Genomic DNA, 18,324 nt, shown 5'->3' on the forward strand with positions numbered 1-18,324 from the left:
GTGTACAGACAGTTTATTGAACGAAGAGCTGCGGGAGCTCCGTGAAAGGGCTACGAGAGAGAGAGCTACCGCCTTGTACTTCGGGAAACTGGTGGTGTACCTGCGGACATTGTGAAGCTATGGCCACCGAACAAGAGTGTCTGTGTTGCACGGAGTGGGACCTGTTGCGTCGCGACACCCAAGAGACGCAGTGTTTGGTACAGTCTGAAGATTTCCCCTCTCTGATAAACAGGGCTGAACTTGAAACTTTTTTCCATGTCCCGAAAATAAATTGGAGACGGCGACCTAGACTGGAGGGACCAGATGGACAGTTATCCACTGAGTAAGTACACTAGACAAGTTATGCAGAGTGCGATTATTTCAGATATATTGAGCAAATTGCTTTGATTTTAGTTTGCATCGCCAGCTGTAAGTCATGACTGGTTTTCAAGACGGCGGTGGCATGTAAACATGAACGCGAGTGTCTTTATAATGTATCTTTTCAATAAACTGTCTGTACACTTACAAAGTTTTCAATGCTTCGGTTAACATGTAGGGACCCTCATTATGCTACCGTTGAAGTGTGGTGATATTTTGAGCCTTTTTAGTGGTATAAATAGCGATTTGTTTTTACTTTCCCTGTGCCCCGAATACTAGCGTTGTAAGCTAATCAGCGGTCCGCGCTAGCTTCTTTCAAGCTACAAACACATTCGATTAGCATGAAAACATGTCCCAGAGAGCAACAGAGTGGGTACACATCTGTTAATAACCTCTAGGTTCGTTTTGTGCCGGAATTGTCCTTTAAGGCACAAAGTGAATTAAAATCCTAAAAAAGGCATCAGAGACAGGAAAATGGTTGAAAGTAAACTGCTCATGCTTCAGTGACACATTAGTACTATTAGTGGTGTTCTCCTGAGACAGCTTAATGAAATGTTTTATAATCAATCGTCTTCTCACCTTAAGTCAGAAACACTTTGGAAAAGTGAAGGAGCTGGAAAGACTCAGAGCTCCTGCTGTGCACAAGTTATTACACAATGCTTTGAGCAAAATACTGCAGGTTAAGCAGCATGAGTTAAGTAGTAAAAAGTAATTTCAACCAGGCATTAGCTTCCTTTTTGTGTGCGCAATGGCAGAACATGTATGTACATTACTTACTTATTGTACTTTATTTTAAAGAACCAAGTTGCTAGTTAGGTAAAGATATTCACAAAATGTAAGTATACTGCCCCATGCACCCTGCAAAATAGCTGCATTAACACTGTGAAAGAAAGTGGATGAGTTACCCGTGATATTTTCACATATAAAGTATTTGAGATAAAAAATATAAATTAAAATTCCAGGTGGAGTCTCGCTATTTAGAAATCCCTGATAAAGTCCACAAATTCGAAATTTTGCTTGTAGAGAAGCACTACCAGACTGAGAAAAAGGGCTTTCCTGAATGCAGGAAGTGCTAGTTGAGTGGTATCTCTATGACGTCCTCTTCGATGATCTCCCCCTGTGGGACGGGGACATGCTCCGAAAGGCTCTTGCAGCTCAGCCCTGCAAAGGGGCTGCACCAGGATAAAGAGAACGGGCCGCCGAACGCCATCTGCATGGCCTCCCAACTCGGCAACTTCCCCCACTTTCCTGTCTCTCCCTTCAGACGCTCGATTCCCTGGAGAAGACACAACAATGAGGGTCTGAGGTGAACAGAGCTGAGCTAGATGTCTTTTTCTACATGCACTATCAATCACAACTATCGCACAAAGTTGATGACTAAAGCCTTATTCGCACGGGACTATTATTAACAGGGGTCCTCATTTGATTTAGAAATCCCCCCCCCACGACTGTGTTTTGTGCAGCGCATTCGCACTGGATAAGAAAAGTCTGTATTTCACTGACATTACTCCCTGCATATGATGTCAAGGCTCTGTCAAAACTTTCATTTATAATTGCCAACGCAGCCAATACCACCCCAAATCACAGAGATACCGATTTGCACGGAACTAATTTCACACAATCTATCTGTTTGCCGAATATGGTAGGTAATTTGCGGTGGAATTTTTACTTGACAAACTACAGATATGGCATATTCACAGGGGATTAACCCTTGTGTTGACTTTGGGCCACATTGACCCGTTTTAAATTTTTGTTTTTTATCAGAAAATATGGGACGTAGAAATAAGTGCTGAAAATGTGTAGAAGAAAAATTAAAAAATGTAAAACTTAGCAAAAAAAACTTAGATTTCTGTTTTTTTCAAGGTTGAAGGGAAGACAACACAAGGGTTAAGATCATAGATGACCTCTGCAATTATTACAAATTACTAGAAGTCCCCAGGTAATACTAGTCCTGTGCAACTAAAACTGCAAAAAAAACATGTTTTAATGTAGCGCCCTTGCCCCGTTTCTCTGACACAAATCAGACTAAAAATGTCCAGACTAAAAAATGCTTGCATACAGCAATGTTAAAGGAGTTATCGGTCCCTATAATCAGTCGTCCTGTCCATATTGGCCATAAGCAATCCATTCCTAGTGTGACACAAAGTACAGCTGAGGCTGATGGGAATGTCATAAGCAAATGTATTACAGTTTTTTTCGATTGCTAAACAACAGTGGGCACAACTGAAGCCACATGTGCAAAACTCTATCTACAGTCTGCACAGCAGCAGTTCATGTGGCAGTTTTCATTGCTTGAACACCATTTTCAAAACTCTACACACTTATCCCATGACTTTAACCACAACATGCACAACACTGTGGATTTACAGCACTTTGTTCAAATGCTAAAACACTGCTGTCAAAACTGTTATCCACACATTCAAAACAGAATAGATTTCTGGTGCCTATCAAACACTGCCTAAGCAGGTGTCTTGTTTTAGACTAGTTAGTGAACATATACGGTATTTATATAGCTAATAATGTATAAAGCTTAGAAAGCCTTTTTTGTACGCAAACACCAAATAAGAATGAAACAATTATACATTATACCATTTGAGAGAAACAAGTAAAAGAGCAAAGATACCAACATGTCCAGGTAAGATTTTTGAGGTTACATGCCCAGCTATAAAAAAAGTGAAAAACACTACCTTTACTATAGTAAAACTGTAGACTTCCTGTTTTTCAGAAAGTAATGGAGGTGAAAGCAGTGGAAACACCACATTCAATTTTATTTAGAGATGATGCAGACATCCAATGTGATGAAGAAAACTTACTGCATGATGCTGCGAGAGGCAGGATTAGTCACACTATTCTTTATTACTGTTATGTACCTTTAGTTTTTTCGAGTAATTACATAAATTACTAGAGACAAAATACTGTACTGAAGCAAACTGCTGATTTCCATTCCTTCTTGTTTACCTTACATAAAAATTGGTATATTGTAAAATATATATATTTTCTTTAAAGAAACTATTGAGTGGTGTGAAGTCACTCAAATTGTTCAAACTGTAAAGATGAGAAAGTTTGTAATTTCTGTATTGGTGTTTGACGTGTGTTATCTCAGTGAGGATTGTTCATAGTGTTTGGCTGCACTGAGTCTTTGAGACGTGTATGAAGAGTTGTGTTGCTTGGAATGAGTTTAGCAGGTGATGTGAACTGTTAAGCTCAGGTGACTGTTGGTAGTGCAGACTGTAGTTAAAGTTTTGCACATGTGGCTTCAGTTGTGACCACTGTCGTTTAGCAATTGAAAAAAAACTGTAGTATGGGCAAATTAAATTTGTTGACCTGATGGCGCTGATGATAAGTGAAAGGATTATAAAAGTTGCAACTCATCCTGAAATGTTCTTCAGTTATTTCACACAAAACGTAAGGTTATATTCATAACCCCGGTACTTTGAGTAATATGAGTGAGATGCCTCAGAAGCACTTATCTCATTATGCCAATTCTGATTGGCTAGTGAACGTGTGTCCGTCCGCACCAGGTAGTGCCCCCTACCATAAATAGTGTGTGCGGGTGGCACAGCGTCATTCAAGATAAGCAACTTCTTCTCACCCACAGCAAGAAGGGTTGTCTGGTGAGACATATCACTCATATAACTCAAAGAACTAGTGTTATGAATATAACCTTAAGTTCTTCTTCATAAAATTTGTTTCGATGTCTCACTATGGGATGTGGTAGCTCCCGAATTGCCAGACAAGCTTATCTAGCGTCCACCAACCTGCAGGAGAGTCACTCTGTTCCAGCTAGGACTCCAAAACCGTGGGCGCCACGCACAGATCTGAGCCGTCCAGCATGTAAAAGCGAGAAAAAGTGAGAGGCGAGCACCAGCTCGCTGCAGCACAAATGTCCCAAACAGAACCACCCCTTAAAGGACCCAGGATGCGGCCAAGCCACGAGTCGAGTGCGCATGCAGACCTGCGGGAGGCTGTAGCCCCCGACCCGTACTTATACGGGTCGGGGGCCAAGGCAGGGTATTGCCAAGGCAATAGCCTCCTCCATGATCCAGTGGGAGAGGCTTTGCTTTGTGACAGGTTCCCCCTTGTGAGGATTAGTTCAGGGAACAAACAGCTGATTGCTCCGTCTGAAACACCCTGTCATATCGATGTAAGTGTGCACAGCACGGACCAGACATAATGCTAACCCCCGCTGCCCACTGGGCAAGCCTGCGAAAGCTGCCAGGTCATGGCTGCGAAAGTCGCCAGGTTCATAGGAGAACATGAACCAACCACTTTAGGCACAAAGGCCGGGTTGGGCTTCAATGTCATCTGGGCATCCCCGGGGCAAACTGAGCGCACAAAGGGTGCACCGAGAGTGCATGAATATCGCTAACAAATTTAGCCAAGGCCAGAGCTAACAACAACACCATCTTTAAGGACAGATGTTTAAAGTCAGCTTCCTCGAGTGGTTCAAAGGGGGGACCCTTAAGTCCCTAAAAAACCACAGACAAATCCCATGGGGGCACCAGTGGTCTAGAACCGGGAGAAGCTGCGCGCTCCCTTAATAAAACGGCACACCAGGGAATGCTGGCTCACCATTTTTTCCTTCAAAATCCCACATGACAGCAGCGATGGCTGCCAAAAACACCTTAACCGCGAAAAAGGCTTTTCGTTTATCGCTCAGGTCCTGTAAGAACGTTAAAATCAAGGCACTAAGCCCACAGCTCCAGGCTGTGGCTGAAACACCATCACCCTTTCCTGGAACAGCAGGTCCCTGCGGAGCGGGAGTTGCTAAGGCTGGGCATGCATTATCTGATAAATCTCTGGAGTCATTGCAAAGCAGGCCAGGGTGGAGATCAGAATCAGCATGTGACCCTGTTCCCACACCCTAGACAGAGTGGGAGGAATCAAGGCCAGGGGAGAGAATGCATAAACCAGCTTACATAGCCGGGCGTGTGCTAGTGCGTCTACACCGACGGGAGCTTCGCTCTGAGCACTTCCTGCTCTAGAGGATCAGTTTGCGTAACAACATGTGCAACTGCTGGGAGCGCAAACCTTTGTGGTTAATATACACCACTGTCGTTGTATTGTGCGTCCTCACTAAGACGCGATGACCCGCAAGCGACGGAAGGAATTGTTTCAGGGACAGAAACACCGCCGAGAGCTCCAGAAAGATTATGTGAGACCGCTGGAGAACCCTGCTCCAGTGGCCTCTAACAAACTGGCCCTTGTGTATCCCCGCCCCAGCCCGACAGACTTGCATCTGTACTGACCACTTTCCTGTAAAGGATGGACCCCATGCTTGGTTCATGAAAGACGGGACTCTCCAGTGATGCAGCGCCATAACACACTGTGTTACCAACACCCTCCACACGCAATGAACGGGGTCCAGCCTAAGGGGAAGCGCTGGAACTCCCTCATATGAATGACGCTGTGTCATCCAAACACTATTTATGGTAGGTGGCACTATCTGATGCAGACGGACACACGTTCACCAGCCAATGAGAACCACAAAGTGATCGAAGGGATCATTAAAGTAAGTATTACTTAAATGTATTCTCTGGATACCGTGAATGTTTGTTAAAAATTGCATGGCTATCCATTCTCTTGATACCATGAATGTTTGTTAAAAATTGCATAGCTATCAATCCAACAGCTGTTGAGATATTTCACTCTGGACCAAAGTGGTAGACTGACAGACACAAACATTGCCATCTCAAGAGTCATGCCACTTGTGGTTAGTATAATTCTCAGATTAGCTAACATGTCTGATATGAGGCTTCAGCATGAATGAGTTAGGCCTGGCAATCGCATAGGTTTAGTGCCGGTGTTTTGTCCAGATCTATTTCTGTCATCTGTACAGCTGTAAAGCCGCCTATACGTGATTCGTGGTAAAACCGCAAAGTAGGGCACAGAGCAGAGAGGCAAAGCGCAGGTATACATTCTGGAATTTATTGTGTCTTGAAAGGTCAGCCGTAACGAGGTCAAAGTTGAAATAATTTGAATTTTGAGCGCAGCGAGCTCTCCCCATAGGAAAACAATGGAACAGCCAGTGCAGAGTGGTTTTACCGTGGCTCATGTGTAGGCGGCTTAATCCTGTAAAACCGCCCACCAATCACTACCTTGCCTCCTTATTTGATCCGATTATCCAATCCATACTGACTCCGTGTTCCGTAAACGTCTCTGCCGTCTGTCAATAGCAGCACAGTGGCTGGCTAAAATAGTTTTCATGTTGGCTCCATGAGAAGAAATCAACATTCTTCACTGGCAAATGTCTAACTACTTGACTCAAACTAATTGATGTCTCCTGTCTCCCACATGTACACATGAATTCTAAAGTTTACTTGATTGTTTTGAACATGTGACCTTGACAAAGCAAGTGGGAATCTTCTGTTTTACTCAGATGGCTGAAGCCTAATTTTAGCCTAGGCTCAGTGCCTGAATTGGACCAAAAAAGGTGCTGGTACTCTAATCCAGCAGTTGCATGACATGATCATGTGTCTTAGATTTATTTATCTTTATACACATGTCTTGGTAATATATCACTTATGCATTTCATTGCACACATTTAGGGCTTGACATGAACCTTTTTGCTCACCAGCAAAATGAAATATTCATCTGTGTGTGCTCTTTTTTGTATGAAAAACATGCAACAGATTAAGACACAGACATTAAAAATAGTAGTTCCTTATTGTGGTGCAGGGGTGTGAATGATTAATTGAAATCGGTTTGGAACATGCACTTCCGTGTCACTCAAGCAGTCAGCAGCATATGTTTATCTAATACAATTATCGATGTTAACAAGGACATTTTTACCAGCTCAGTTTTCTCAGCTGCTATGTGAGAGACGCAGTTGTTTAGGGGTGCGTACCTACTCACCGCAGGAGGTGGTGGTACTCTGTACCGGTGAGTTCCGGCCCATTTCTGGCACGGCCTAGGCTAAACTTTGGATTGTGTTTTTGCGCAGTGCAAAGAGTGTGGATTTTGTCCTCCATCTTTTGCAGTGTAGTTGTGAAAGGATCTTTTCATGGCCAGTATAGACAGGAGTGGTTACTCTTTCGATGTACATAAACATATTAGATATGATTATTTTGTTTTCTAAGAAACACACTCAAAATCAATAATTTACAACATGACTTACATGCACTTTAAAAATAAAGAATAAACCCCTGCGGAAGAAGCAAACAAGTCAAATGGTGCATACATCCTGTTACGCAAAAAGCTCACTCATTCATTCATAATGTTTGGTTAAATGTGAAACAGCAAAAAAAGAAATCAGAAAAAAATGAGGTGCACTTTACCCCTTCAAATTGAATTCAGCATGCTTGTGATGTGTTAAGGCCCCAACACACCAAGCCGACGGCCAAGAACTAGGTGCGACGAAGGCCGACAGAAACTACAGCAGATGGCCAAGTACCACGTACGTTCTCGCATGCGTGCAAGGAAATAACTCTCCATACCAGCAAGCAGCAGTAATCTATTTGTCATTCTAAAAGGCAGTGTTGGGCTAGTTACTTTTAAAAAGTAATTAGTTAGTTACTTCTTCCAAAAAGTAACTAAATTAGTTATTCAGTTACAAATTATGAAACTAGTTACTTCAGAAAGTAACTATTGCGTTACTTTCAAGTAAATTTTGAAATACTCAAATGTGACCCCACCTCCACCTACCTCTCTTTAATGGAACTTAAAATACATGTGCATGTTCAATTATTTATGATAAATCTGAATATTATAATGAAATGGACACTTAATACAATACATTATTAACAGAAACAATGTATTTTAATGTTTCTGTGGGACAAAGTGAGACTAGCCTCCAATCAAATGCCATGTATGTAGATATTATGTTTATATAGTAGATCGATACAAATAACACAACACCTCAACAGGCCACAATGGGGCAAAATTAAATTATGCTTGTTAAGCACTATACCAAAAATAACAAATATCTACACTCTTTGTAGTGCAAATAACATAAGTGGCCTGATGTTTATACTTGTGAGCTGATGTGTGCGTCGAGCCGGCATGTGTGTGTGTGGGGAGTAGGTGATAGAGCGAGGGAGAAGTGAGAGAGTGACGGCGATTAGCTTTCGAGCGAGTACCGACTCTAGAGTCATATAGTAAGAGAAACAAAGTGTCTCCCCTGTTCTTTCTGACCACGGTGGAAAATCTGTAGCAGGAAAAGTTAACCCTCTCCTTGATTTCATAGAGCCATACCTCAGTCTACCGATGTCTACCTACAGTCTCTCGTTGACTGACTCGCTTGTGTTGTTCTTGTGTGTCCGACTCTGCGTGCTTTCGAACACCTGCCCAACTCTACCTCTGATTGGCTTACCATGACATTTTACTCAACCTCAGCCAATCGTCAGCATGTATGCGCTTGCGTCGTGCACTGCCCACTAACCAAGGAAGAACAGCAAAAACAAGTATTTGCCTCTCGGCTCAGACTCAGAGATCTAGTTGGTCTGATGAAAAAAACAGCTTCAATTATAGTAACGCACCGCATTTTTTGGCAGTAACGGTAACGGCGTTATTAAGATGGGAAGAGTAATCAATTAGATTACTCGTTACTGAAAAAAAGTAACGCCGTTAGTAACGACGTTGCTAAGAACAGTTTTTCCGCTAGAATATTTTTCTGCAGCGTGGGAGTTTGAACGTCAACAGTAATGTTACCTAAGTAAAACAGCATGTAGTTCGGTTTTAGCAACAGTTTGCTATATTTGCAATCGTTTCTCAAAAGCATATGTCTTATAATTACATGCTGTCTGGTTTTATTTCTCTGACAAAGATGAATATTGCAACAACAAAGAGCCATTTGAAGACACGTAAGAGTGTTTATTTTACAAAAAATGATGCATAAATGTGACAATATTTACCTGATGTTGCGCAACCCGTAAAATGGTCATTCCGTTTGTTTGACAACAGTTAGTTAAGGTTTTGTTGTGTAAAAGCGATCTTCACATAGCATATCTGTATAACGTAAGATATGTTTTGGCCACTGTTTTATCAAACTGTTGTGCACAAGACTTTGTTTTTCATAGAATTTTATTTACGTAGCCTAAATACAACACCTGCAGCCCTGTTGCACCAGCTGTAAGTTCTATCTTAAGTTCGTGTGTAAAGTCCACACTAAACAAAACGTTGAAACTAGTTAGTTTGATACTAATTTTGTCGCAAAAAAAATTACGTTTTTCTTTCCGTGGCCAATCAGTGAAAAGCAGAATTCTTGATGCAGTGTTTTATTATTATTATTATATTATTATTATTATTATTGTTACCTGGGTATTTATCTTGCCAATTGTCTTTGAACAGTTAGCTAACATTAGCTCAACAATAGCGAAGAAGCTAACGGCTAAAAATAGCTAATGTTGGTAACGTTAATCACCGTTACCAACGTAAACAGCCACAGAAAGGTACATAAACCAGGACAAAGCGTTATGATTAGCTAGGTGATCACTAGACAACCTTAACCTACAGCTAACGTTAATACAAAATAACAACAGTGACACTGAGTGGTGAAACGTCAACTACAACATGGGGTAGCCCGTAACGTTATGGGCAGATTAAATTGTGACGTTATAAAAACAAACACATGATGATAGCCTAAACTGTTATGATTAATGTTAGTAGTTGTTATAATTAACAACTACTAACACATTAATCATGGTTATCTAACCCAAGTCTGCTGCCAGCAGTCATCCTCTGTAGCTCCGCTCATAGAAAACAAAAGTGTGAGTATTAATCAAAATCATCATTGATATCCAAGGGGCCGGTCACTCCTCCTCATCCTCCAAGTTATTCCACCTTTCAAAACGATGCGCCATGCCAACCGATCTTACGGAGGACTTTACACCTACCAAGTGCTTGGTATAAGAGTTAAGTTGTAACTTGCTACGTTAGAACTATTTCAGCTGGTGCAACCCTCAAAATGTTAGTAGCGTGTAAACTCTGACCTAAGTTACAACTTACGTTCAAACTAGTCTACGTTTGAACTTACACATAGCTGGTGCAACCCAGTGCAGGATATAATGTTAGTGCCCCCTCTCTGTCCTCTCTCATACAGTCTTTGGATCAGAATAAAATCTGTTTTAGCCTAATGTTACTACTTTGAGTCCGGCTTTGCAGATATCACACATAGCTAATGAACAATTCCAGATACAACACTTTTTGCAAGCTGCATCTCACATCACATTTTCACTCACTATGACCACTACTATGGTCATTACTAAACATTGTGCCTAAAATATGAACAATACCCTCGTCAGTGGGCTTATTTGCTAACGTTAGTTACCGAACGTTACCTCGGAACAATCCAGCAAATGGACGGTACTCTAGGGTGCCGTCTATATTTAGGTGGGTCACCGCTCATTTTACACACAGTTTAGAAACAATACAAAATGTTAAAAGAACATTACTACGTTTTTTCAAATTGGTTTTGAGCGGTAACGTTAGGCACCCCCATAAACCTGGAAAACTTTTTAAACAGTAGCTTACGTTAATAAAGCGTGTTGGGAATACAACGTCTCCTGCAGCGGGGAGTCAAAGGGACCACAGCGTTCGCTAATGTTAGCTTCTTGTCTCATATGGGTGCTGATAAACCGTCAATTAATCATATTCAGTGTCCATAACGCTATTTTTCAAGATACTGTAGCTGTCATATTTCACAGGACCCGCGTGAGTGTGGTTTTAATGTTGCGGCTTTCGTCGCCGTTTGTCACTTTGCCTGAGGAGCGCTGTTGTTTATTTGGTTGCCATGATTTGATGACGTCCTGTCACCATAGATGTATTGCTCACCCTCAAAGGGGAGAGAAAGCGGATGACCGTTGGCTTGACTTCAGTAGAGCAGACAGCTCTGCAGAGTCATGTAATAACGACTTTATGACTTTTCATAAACAGCTGTAGGAGCGGCGGTGCGCTGGCTAATGTTCGTTAGCTAACGTTAGCTTTCCACTTCTACCCACCTAACATGCCATCATGCTACACAGAAAATGAGCCAAACAAAGTTGTTACCCTGACGATAGCAATGTGCTTTCCTAAGATGTGACAAGAGGTCGTGAAAGTAACATTGTGTTGTCATATCTCGATCTTTTAAAATACATGTTTATGTTGAAATAAATACACCTACACAAGTAGTTATGTATGTCGTTGTACATTCGGTTGCTATCTTATGGACATAATGTGCAAAATTTGATATTCCAATTATTCAAACCTATGTGTTTTTTAGAAGGAACATTCAAATGTCCTGTTTGGCCAGTTTTGACAGCTCTTATGTGTATTGGATAGATCAGATGAGATGATAAAGAGCCTTCTGTGTGTGCTCTCACAGTTGTTTGTTTGCTTTCCTCACTACCGATTTAAGCTGAACAGTCAATCAGATGGATTGGCTATTCAGCTGATGGCTGACGACGATTGGCCAAAAAAAAAAAAACGTGGCAATGATGCGGGACACATCGAAAAACTAGGGCGATGGTCTGTCACCGTTGGCCCAACTTGGACCGACGGCCTCCTTGGTGTGTCAGGGCCTTTAAGCTTGATGGGACAGCTAATGTGACCTCTGTTACTTAGCTTACCTCTCCTCAAGATTACAAAGAATTGTCTGCTTCAGAAAGCTTTCGGCAGAATGAGTTATCAACAAAAGCAAATGCGTGTGTAGAGAAAACATTGCATGGGAAAGAGGCACATTACAGACAGTAAAGTTGGAATAGAATGAAAGACAAGGACAGAGTGGAAATTTAATAATGCAGGGTGTGAGCGGACTGTATGCAGGGAAAGCAGAATATTTTCTCTATTCTTTAAACATAAAAATTGAAGTTGAAACATTTTGGTGAAGTAGACCCTTCACAATACAAGAGAAATAAAAACATTAGAAAGAAAGCATACCATTTTGCATTGCAACAGAGAGGTATTTATTCTCTGTGCATGTGCTGAAATATTTTCAGAATATTTAGAAAGAATTAAAACTTCTGTATAAAACAAATCATCTCCATCACTCTTACTAGAAAGACTTGGCATCATCAAACCAGCAGTGTTACAAACCATGCATTTGAAAACAAAGGATACAGTACATATATATCATGTATACAAAGAAAAGACTAAAATGCACATTTTAGAACAGAACTATTCACACAGGAGAAATCTGAAATAATAAATACAAAGTGCGAATTAGCATATTTAGTACTTAATAGTGTAAATATGAATGATGAAAGTTAATACTTTGTTAAATGCAGTAGTGCAGAAATAGTCAAGCTAATAGCCCGCTGCTGCATAATAAGATGTATGCAGAGCAATACATTTTTAAACTATGCTTCCCTTTCTCCACACAGGTTTTCATATTTTTAAATTTTAATAAAGTGTCCTTTTTTGAGGAATTTCATTTTTGCTTTTCTAAATAATCACGCAATTTGGAACAAGCTCGCTCACACACACACACACACACACACACACACACACACACACAAAAACACACACACACACACACACACACACACACACACACACACACACACACACACACACACACACACAGAGGCCAATCCTTTCCTCAAAAAAGGGAGAATGAGCATATGGTTGTTGACAGCCTGCTAACTCTACCGACAAATCTAACAACCATGATTTACTGCTTAAAGACATGAAGCTGACATATGTACTGATTACATGAATTATTTCATTTCCTCCTTGAGCATTGGAAGAATGATTTAGGAAAACCTGCCAAAACCAAAGCAAGCTGGCTTTTTCATTCTGAATTGATTCTGTTTGGTGGGACGAACAGAAACTTCCTGGCTTTTGGTAGGGAAAAAAAAATCTCTGTCTTCTAACAAAGTCTTTGTGCATGTTAAGCATGTATCAGAGAGGAATCAGGTGAATGTCCCATACTTGGGTAAAATGTAGATATTTAAGTAATTTAAAACATGATTAAACTGCTGTGTGAATTATTTGGCCTTGTATGCAGTTTTCTCAAAGGGATCCTTCACTCAGTCATGTGAAGCTCAAATACTACACTTTAAAGGAACTTTAAACACATGTTCTTGTATGGTATGATAGTGTCTAATCACAGGTAAGCTGTGGACACTTTGAACACCACCCATCAATTTACCACTTACATTTTTTCACCGGGGGGGGGGGTTATCACAGTATTACAATAAATGGGTATTGCATGCATTTAGCGAATAGGGATACACCATAAAAATGATCCAAAGGAAAGTGAAAAACAGACCTTGGGAATCGATATTGGCAGTTGCCCCGAGTTAAGGTATCAGGAAAAAACATGGGTTGGTGCATCTCTTTCAATCAATTTTAAGAATGAGTGAAAGAAGCCACAACTTTACTTCTAGCAGAACAATAACTTTTTTTGCCCAACTGGATGTATCTAAAATATTTTCACAAACATCCACAATGATAGCAAACTGTTCCTTGACAGTGCTTTATTTGGCACCATTTAAAAAGGTCTGCCTAAGAATGGATGTTTGCAGAATGGCTCCCACAAGGAATGTGATTGTGGAGACTGTTACTCTTAACCTAACCATTCATTTAATCCATTCTTGTGGGAACCTATTTGAAATGTTTATTTTTGTCCATATCTGGAACACACTACTGATTACTGTCTGACAAGAGGATGATTTAAAGGGTAAATTAATCCAAATTACAAAAATACATATGTTTCCACTGACTAGTAGTTTGTAGCCATGCAGATAGTTTTGGTTTTATTTATCCTGAATTAGAATTTTCTGCTCTCACCCTTGTATAATGGAGGTGAATGGAATTGCAAGTGTTATATCCAGAAACAAATACCTTGTTACTACACATATTTCACTTAAAATAAATAATTTACTATCTACCAAAGAACAGTCCATGTGAAAACTGTTGGAATGTCTGTGAATCACTCTTAGTAACCAAGATATCAATTCTGCGAGTTTCCCCAATGACATTTTTCAATGCTTTGACCAAAAATTAAATTATAGTTTAAACAATTTGTCTATTAAGTCACTCAAAACAAAATTATTCTAAAACATATTTGATAATTGTTTAATAATTTCTTAACCAAAAAAAGACAAAGCAGCTCTTCAAATGTGAAATTAGTTTGTGTTGTCTTTTATGGTAGTAAATCGAATAGCTTATATTTTTAATGTAAAACTTCTGTTGGTTGAACAAAACAAGCAAGTTAAACACATCAACTTTTTTTAATATTCATTTTAATTAAATTAAATATAAAAATAATAAAATTAATAAAAGCCATATATTAAATTCCATTATCTTCCATTGTATTGTGTTTTCAACACCCAAAACTAAAACTATCAGCATGGAGTGTTTGTTTTGGAATTTAACTGAACTAACCCTTTAGGGGAAAGCAACAGTGCAAAAAAAGAGAAGACTTCTGATACAACAGCAACAGACAACAACAGAAATAGAAACCGCTCAGAAAAAAACAGATGTATCACAGTGTTTTAAAACAGGATTCACAAACTGAAAGTGCTTTCTTTTTCTCTGCAACTCAACTTACTTAAGGCAACAAAAAATAAAACAAAGCGCACAGATGGCAGAACAAAAAGCAGATGAAAATCTGTAGATGGCTCGTGTGAGAGGTAAAATGTAAATCATTGGAAGCAACAGACTGCCATAGGTCAGCTCTATGGGGCTGGGAAGGTTTTCACACTTTGGTTTTGACCTGGCCGCCTCGTTCAATGCGCTGAGCTCTCACACCACATACTGGTAGGTCTCAGCCTTCCCATGGTCAGGGGTGGAGAAAGGACTAAACCACAATAAGGAGAAAGGGTGTCCAAATACCGCCCTCATGTTCATCCACTTAGTTTTTTTAGCCCATCTTCTCTCTTCCTTTTTCAACTGCTCTATGCCCTGAAAATGAGAGACAACCAAACTTCAGTTGGTGTGCTTTTGTGACCTTGTCAGTAATCATGAACCAAATCCCAAATAACTTTTTTTTTAGCCACTAAATAAATAAAAAAGACAAAAGAAAATTGTAACCCCTTCTAAAAATCATCCAGGTCACAAAACCAGTATTTCAATGCATTCTCTACAAGCATAATGTAGCTGCTTGTATCCTATTGTCTTTCCCTCTGTGTTGTTCAGTTCCCTACATGTCAAAGCCCTCTCTCCTTGATTAAATGATCAAATGTCTCCCATATATCTGACCTAGAGTTGCAGACAAAAAGAAGTTCAAAGCAGGAGAGGGAGTTTGGTTTGATGAACTATAATACACAGGCACACCAACAGGCTAAATGATTTTAGGATGGCACCAAACTACTATAGGGGGTACGGATTCCTTCTTCTACTGATACACGGACAAATTTACCTTTCTATGAAAATACATTTGTATCTTTGAAGTACATCACTTAGTGGTTTTACACAATATCCACTACCTATGTGGCTGTAGAAAAAAGCCATTGATTTCATGAGCAGATTGTTCCAAGTTTAGCCAAGATAAAGGAATACACCTCTATCTATGGCCTTCAATACTGACTTTTGAGATGACTACCTACTGACACTGGTGTGGGGTGACACCAGCATACAAAATTATTATTTTTTTATTTGCATTTTATGAAAATTATATAAATTGGTAACATAGTATTGCTAGAGTTACACAAATAAATTTAAAATGACAATATAAGAATGAAAGAAATTAGAGGGAGGGGAATAAAAAAATAAGACAAAGAATAGCTGATTACCTAAATATCAGTGTGTAAAATATAGTTGGCTGGTGATACATTCAAGTCAGAGGATACATTAACAACAACGGGGTAGATATACACACAATCACATATAATCACACACATCAATACATACACACGTGAGTCTGTGCGCACACATGCATAGACATATTCACACACCCGTTATTGCATATGTTATTGCATTTATGTATTTCTTCAAGAAGATAGACATACAACTCATATCCCATTATTCTCTTAGTTATCACAACAGGAAGATCGTTAGCAATATGCATTGTATACCTCATCCATTTTTCCTATCTTTTCCAAAGATTTGAACTTGATTTCTAATTCTTTAGTATTTTTTTTCCCATTCCATATATTTAATTTACAAGATCCTTCCATGTTAAGTTAAAGGTGCTGTAGGTAGGATTGGGAAAATCCAGGACTTAGCCAAAGAATTTGAACATCTACAACTTCTCAGTCCCTTCTCCTTTTCTGCTAAAGCCCAAAACGGTCTCCTACAAGGGAGAATGAATGCGTGTGCATGAGCAGTGATTGAAACGCAAGTTAAACACCCCCCCGGCCCTGATTGGAGGATCTGAACAGGGAGCGGTGGAACAAGTGAGAGTCTTTCTTCTCGACCTTTTCTGCTATTTTTTGTCCCAGTAATAAGATTAGTGGGTTTTTATTTATAGAAATGTCAAAAATGTTAAGTTCTTTAATAGAATTTTCCCAGAAGCCACTTATACCTTTACATGACCAAAATGTATGACTGTGGTTTGCCAGATGGCAGATGCTCACCGCATCCTCTCCAACATCTTGAAGTCAAATTTGCTTTGCATTGGGGAAGCAAGTGACCAGCAACCGCTATGGTTGCAAGAGACTGAGCTCCGACACTCGCCTCCGTATCTCATTAAATAACCAGGTCTATTACTTTTTCTTCGACGCCAAATCGTTTTGTCTGTTGTCACAGTGACTCGGTGAAACGCCTGCAGGCACGAAAGAACGGGTCTCGTTGTCGCCTGGGCTGTCTACTCATTTGGAGAAATTTGCTAGCATGTCGGCGGCTAATGGAGTGGTAGCTAATGTGAACACGTTTTCTAATATGGAGGAATTAATCGACTGGGTCTTGGAGAAGCAGCTAAGTGTGCTTAAATCAGTGAAGTGCTGGCCGAAATTGATGCCTCGCAGCAACACATCGAGGTAGAACCTGAGATGCAGGAAATCATGGTATGTGAGCTGAACCAATCTGACTGCGTCATACTCAAGATCCAGCGGCTTTGGATGCCTGAAGAGATACAACACGAGCTGCACGCTGAACGCAACTCAGACTCGTTCATCTGCCGCGCTGCCCTGGGAGCGACCTGTGGGCTGCAGCTGCGGGGCCAGGTGTTTTCTGGCTGGAATTAGAAGAGGAGGAGGATGCGCTATATGCACGAACCGTCCCGCGCCGCAAGGAACCGGAGGGCGGTGGTGGGACTTTGCGTTCAATGCCGGGGCCGCGACTGGAGGACTCAGCACCTGTGGACTAACGGTATTTGGTCCACTGTACTAAGTTTGACTGGAGGACGCTGTGTGCAAGTTTTGAAACCAACCGTTGAAGGGACATCTAACCAGACTGTAAGGAATGATGAATGCTGGCTACACAGTCTACAATCTATATTTTTGAGGACACTTAATCGGGCTGAAAAAAGGGAAGATAATGAATCCTGAGGATGCGCTATGTAAGTTTCGGAGCCGAGCTTTAAAGGGACACTTAAACAGACTGAAAATACATGATAAATGCTAGCTGGTCAGTTTACAGTCTATGTTTGTTAACATTTAAGCTAGACTGAAAAAACATGAGGGATACGGTCTGTTCAGCTCATAGTCTGCTTATTGCTCCAACTAGATTGGTCTGTTTTTCACAGAGCTTAGTCCAAAATAGTTTTAAGGTGTTTATAATATTGTTCATGTTTAACATAAGAATTCACTAGACCTGTTTCAATTAACCTGTGACTTAAGACAGGAGGTGTAGTTTTGAGCTGGAGTTTTGCGCAAACTTAGTTTGATGTGGTCACGCATCTTACAAATAGGGGAGGGGGTCTGCGGTCTCAGAGGGTTAGGGGATTTATTTTACTTTTTATGTTTTTGTCACACCTTGCTCAGAGCTAACAGTTCACCCTTTGCTACAGATTTGTCAGCAAAATCCGGTAGGGTACTCAAGACACGTATGCGTTTACATTTTGAAGATGGCTGAGCCTTCAGTCCTTTCAGGGGGCTAAACGAGCTAAATTCCTGGACATTTAAGAAGGAAAAACATAGACGTGGCACTTATACAAGAGTCACA

The 18,324-nt window shown here is 40.4% G+C and overlaps 1 protein-coding gene across 4 annotated transcripts in view; it reads right to left on the minus strand.

The window, feature by feature from the left end:
• Window positions 1-975: 975 nt before the first annotated feature.
• The window catches only part of LOC116042167 (palmitoyltransferase ZDHHC3-like), a 113,311-nt gene continuing 95,962 nt past the window's right edge, over window positions 976-18,324 (minus strand). For 3 of the 4 annotated variants that reach the window (XM_031288290.2, XM_031288288.2, XM_031288289.2), the window contains one exon: window positions 976-1,633. In XM_031288290.2, the coding sequence (XP_031144150.1) occupies window positions 1,335-1,633 (299 nt within the window). In that variant the 3' untranslated portion in view covers window positions 976-1,334. Of the gene's footprint in view, window positions 1,634-12,024; window positions 15,184-18,324 lie in introns of those variants that run through there. The other variant, XM_031288291.2, reaches the window with a different exon arrangement.

This window comes from Sander lucioperca, chromosome 10, assembly GCF_008315115.2.
Source record: "Sander lucioperca isolate FBNREF2018 chromosome 10, SLUC_FBN_1.2, whole genome shotgun sequence".
NCBI lineage: Eukaryota > Metazoa > Chordata > Actinopteri > Perciformes > Percidae > Sander > Sander lucioperca.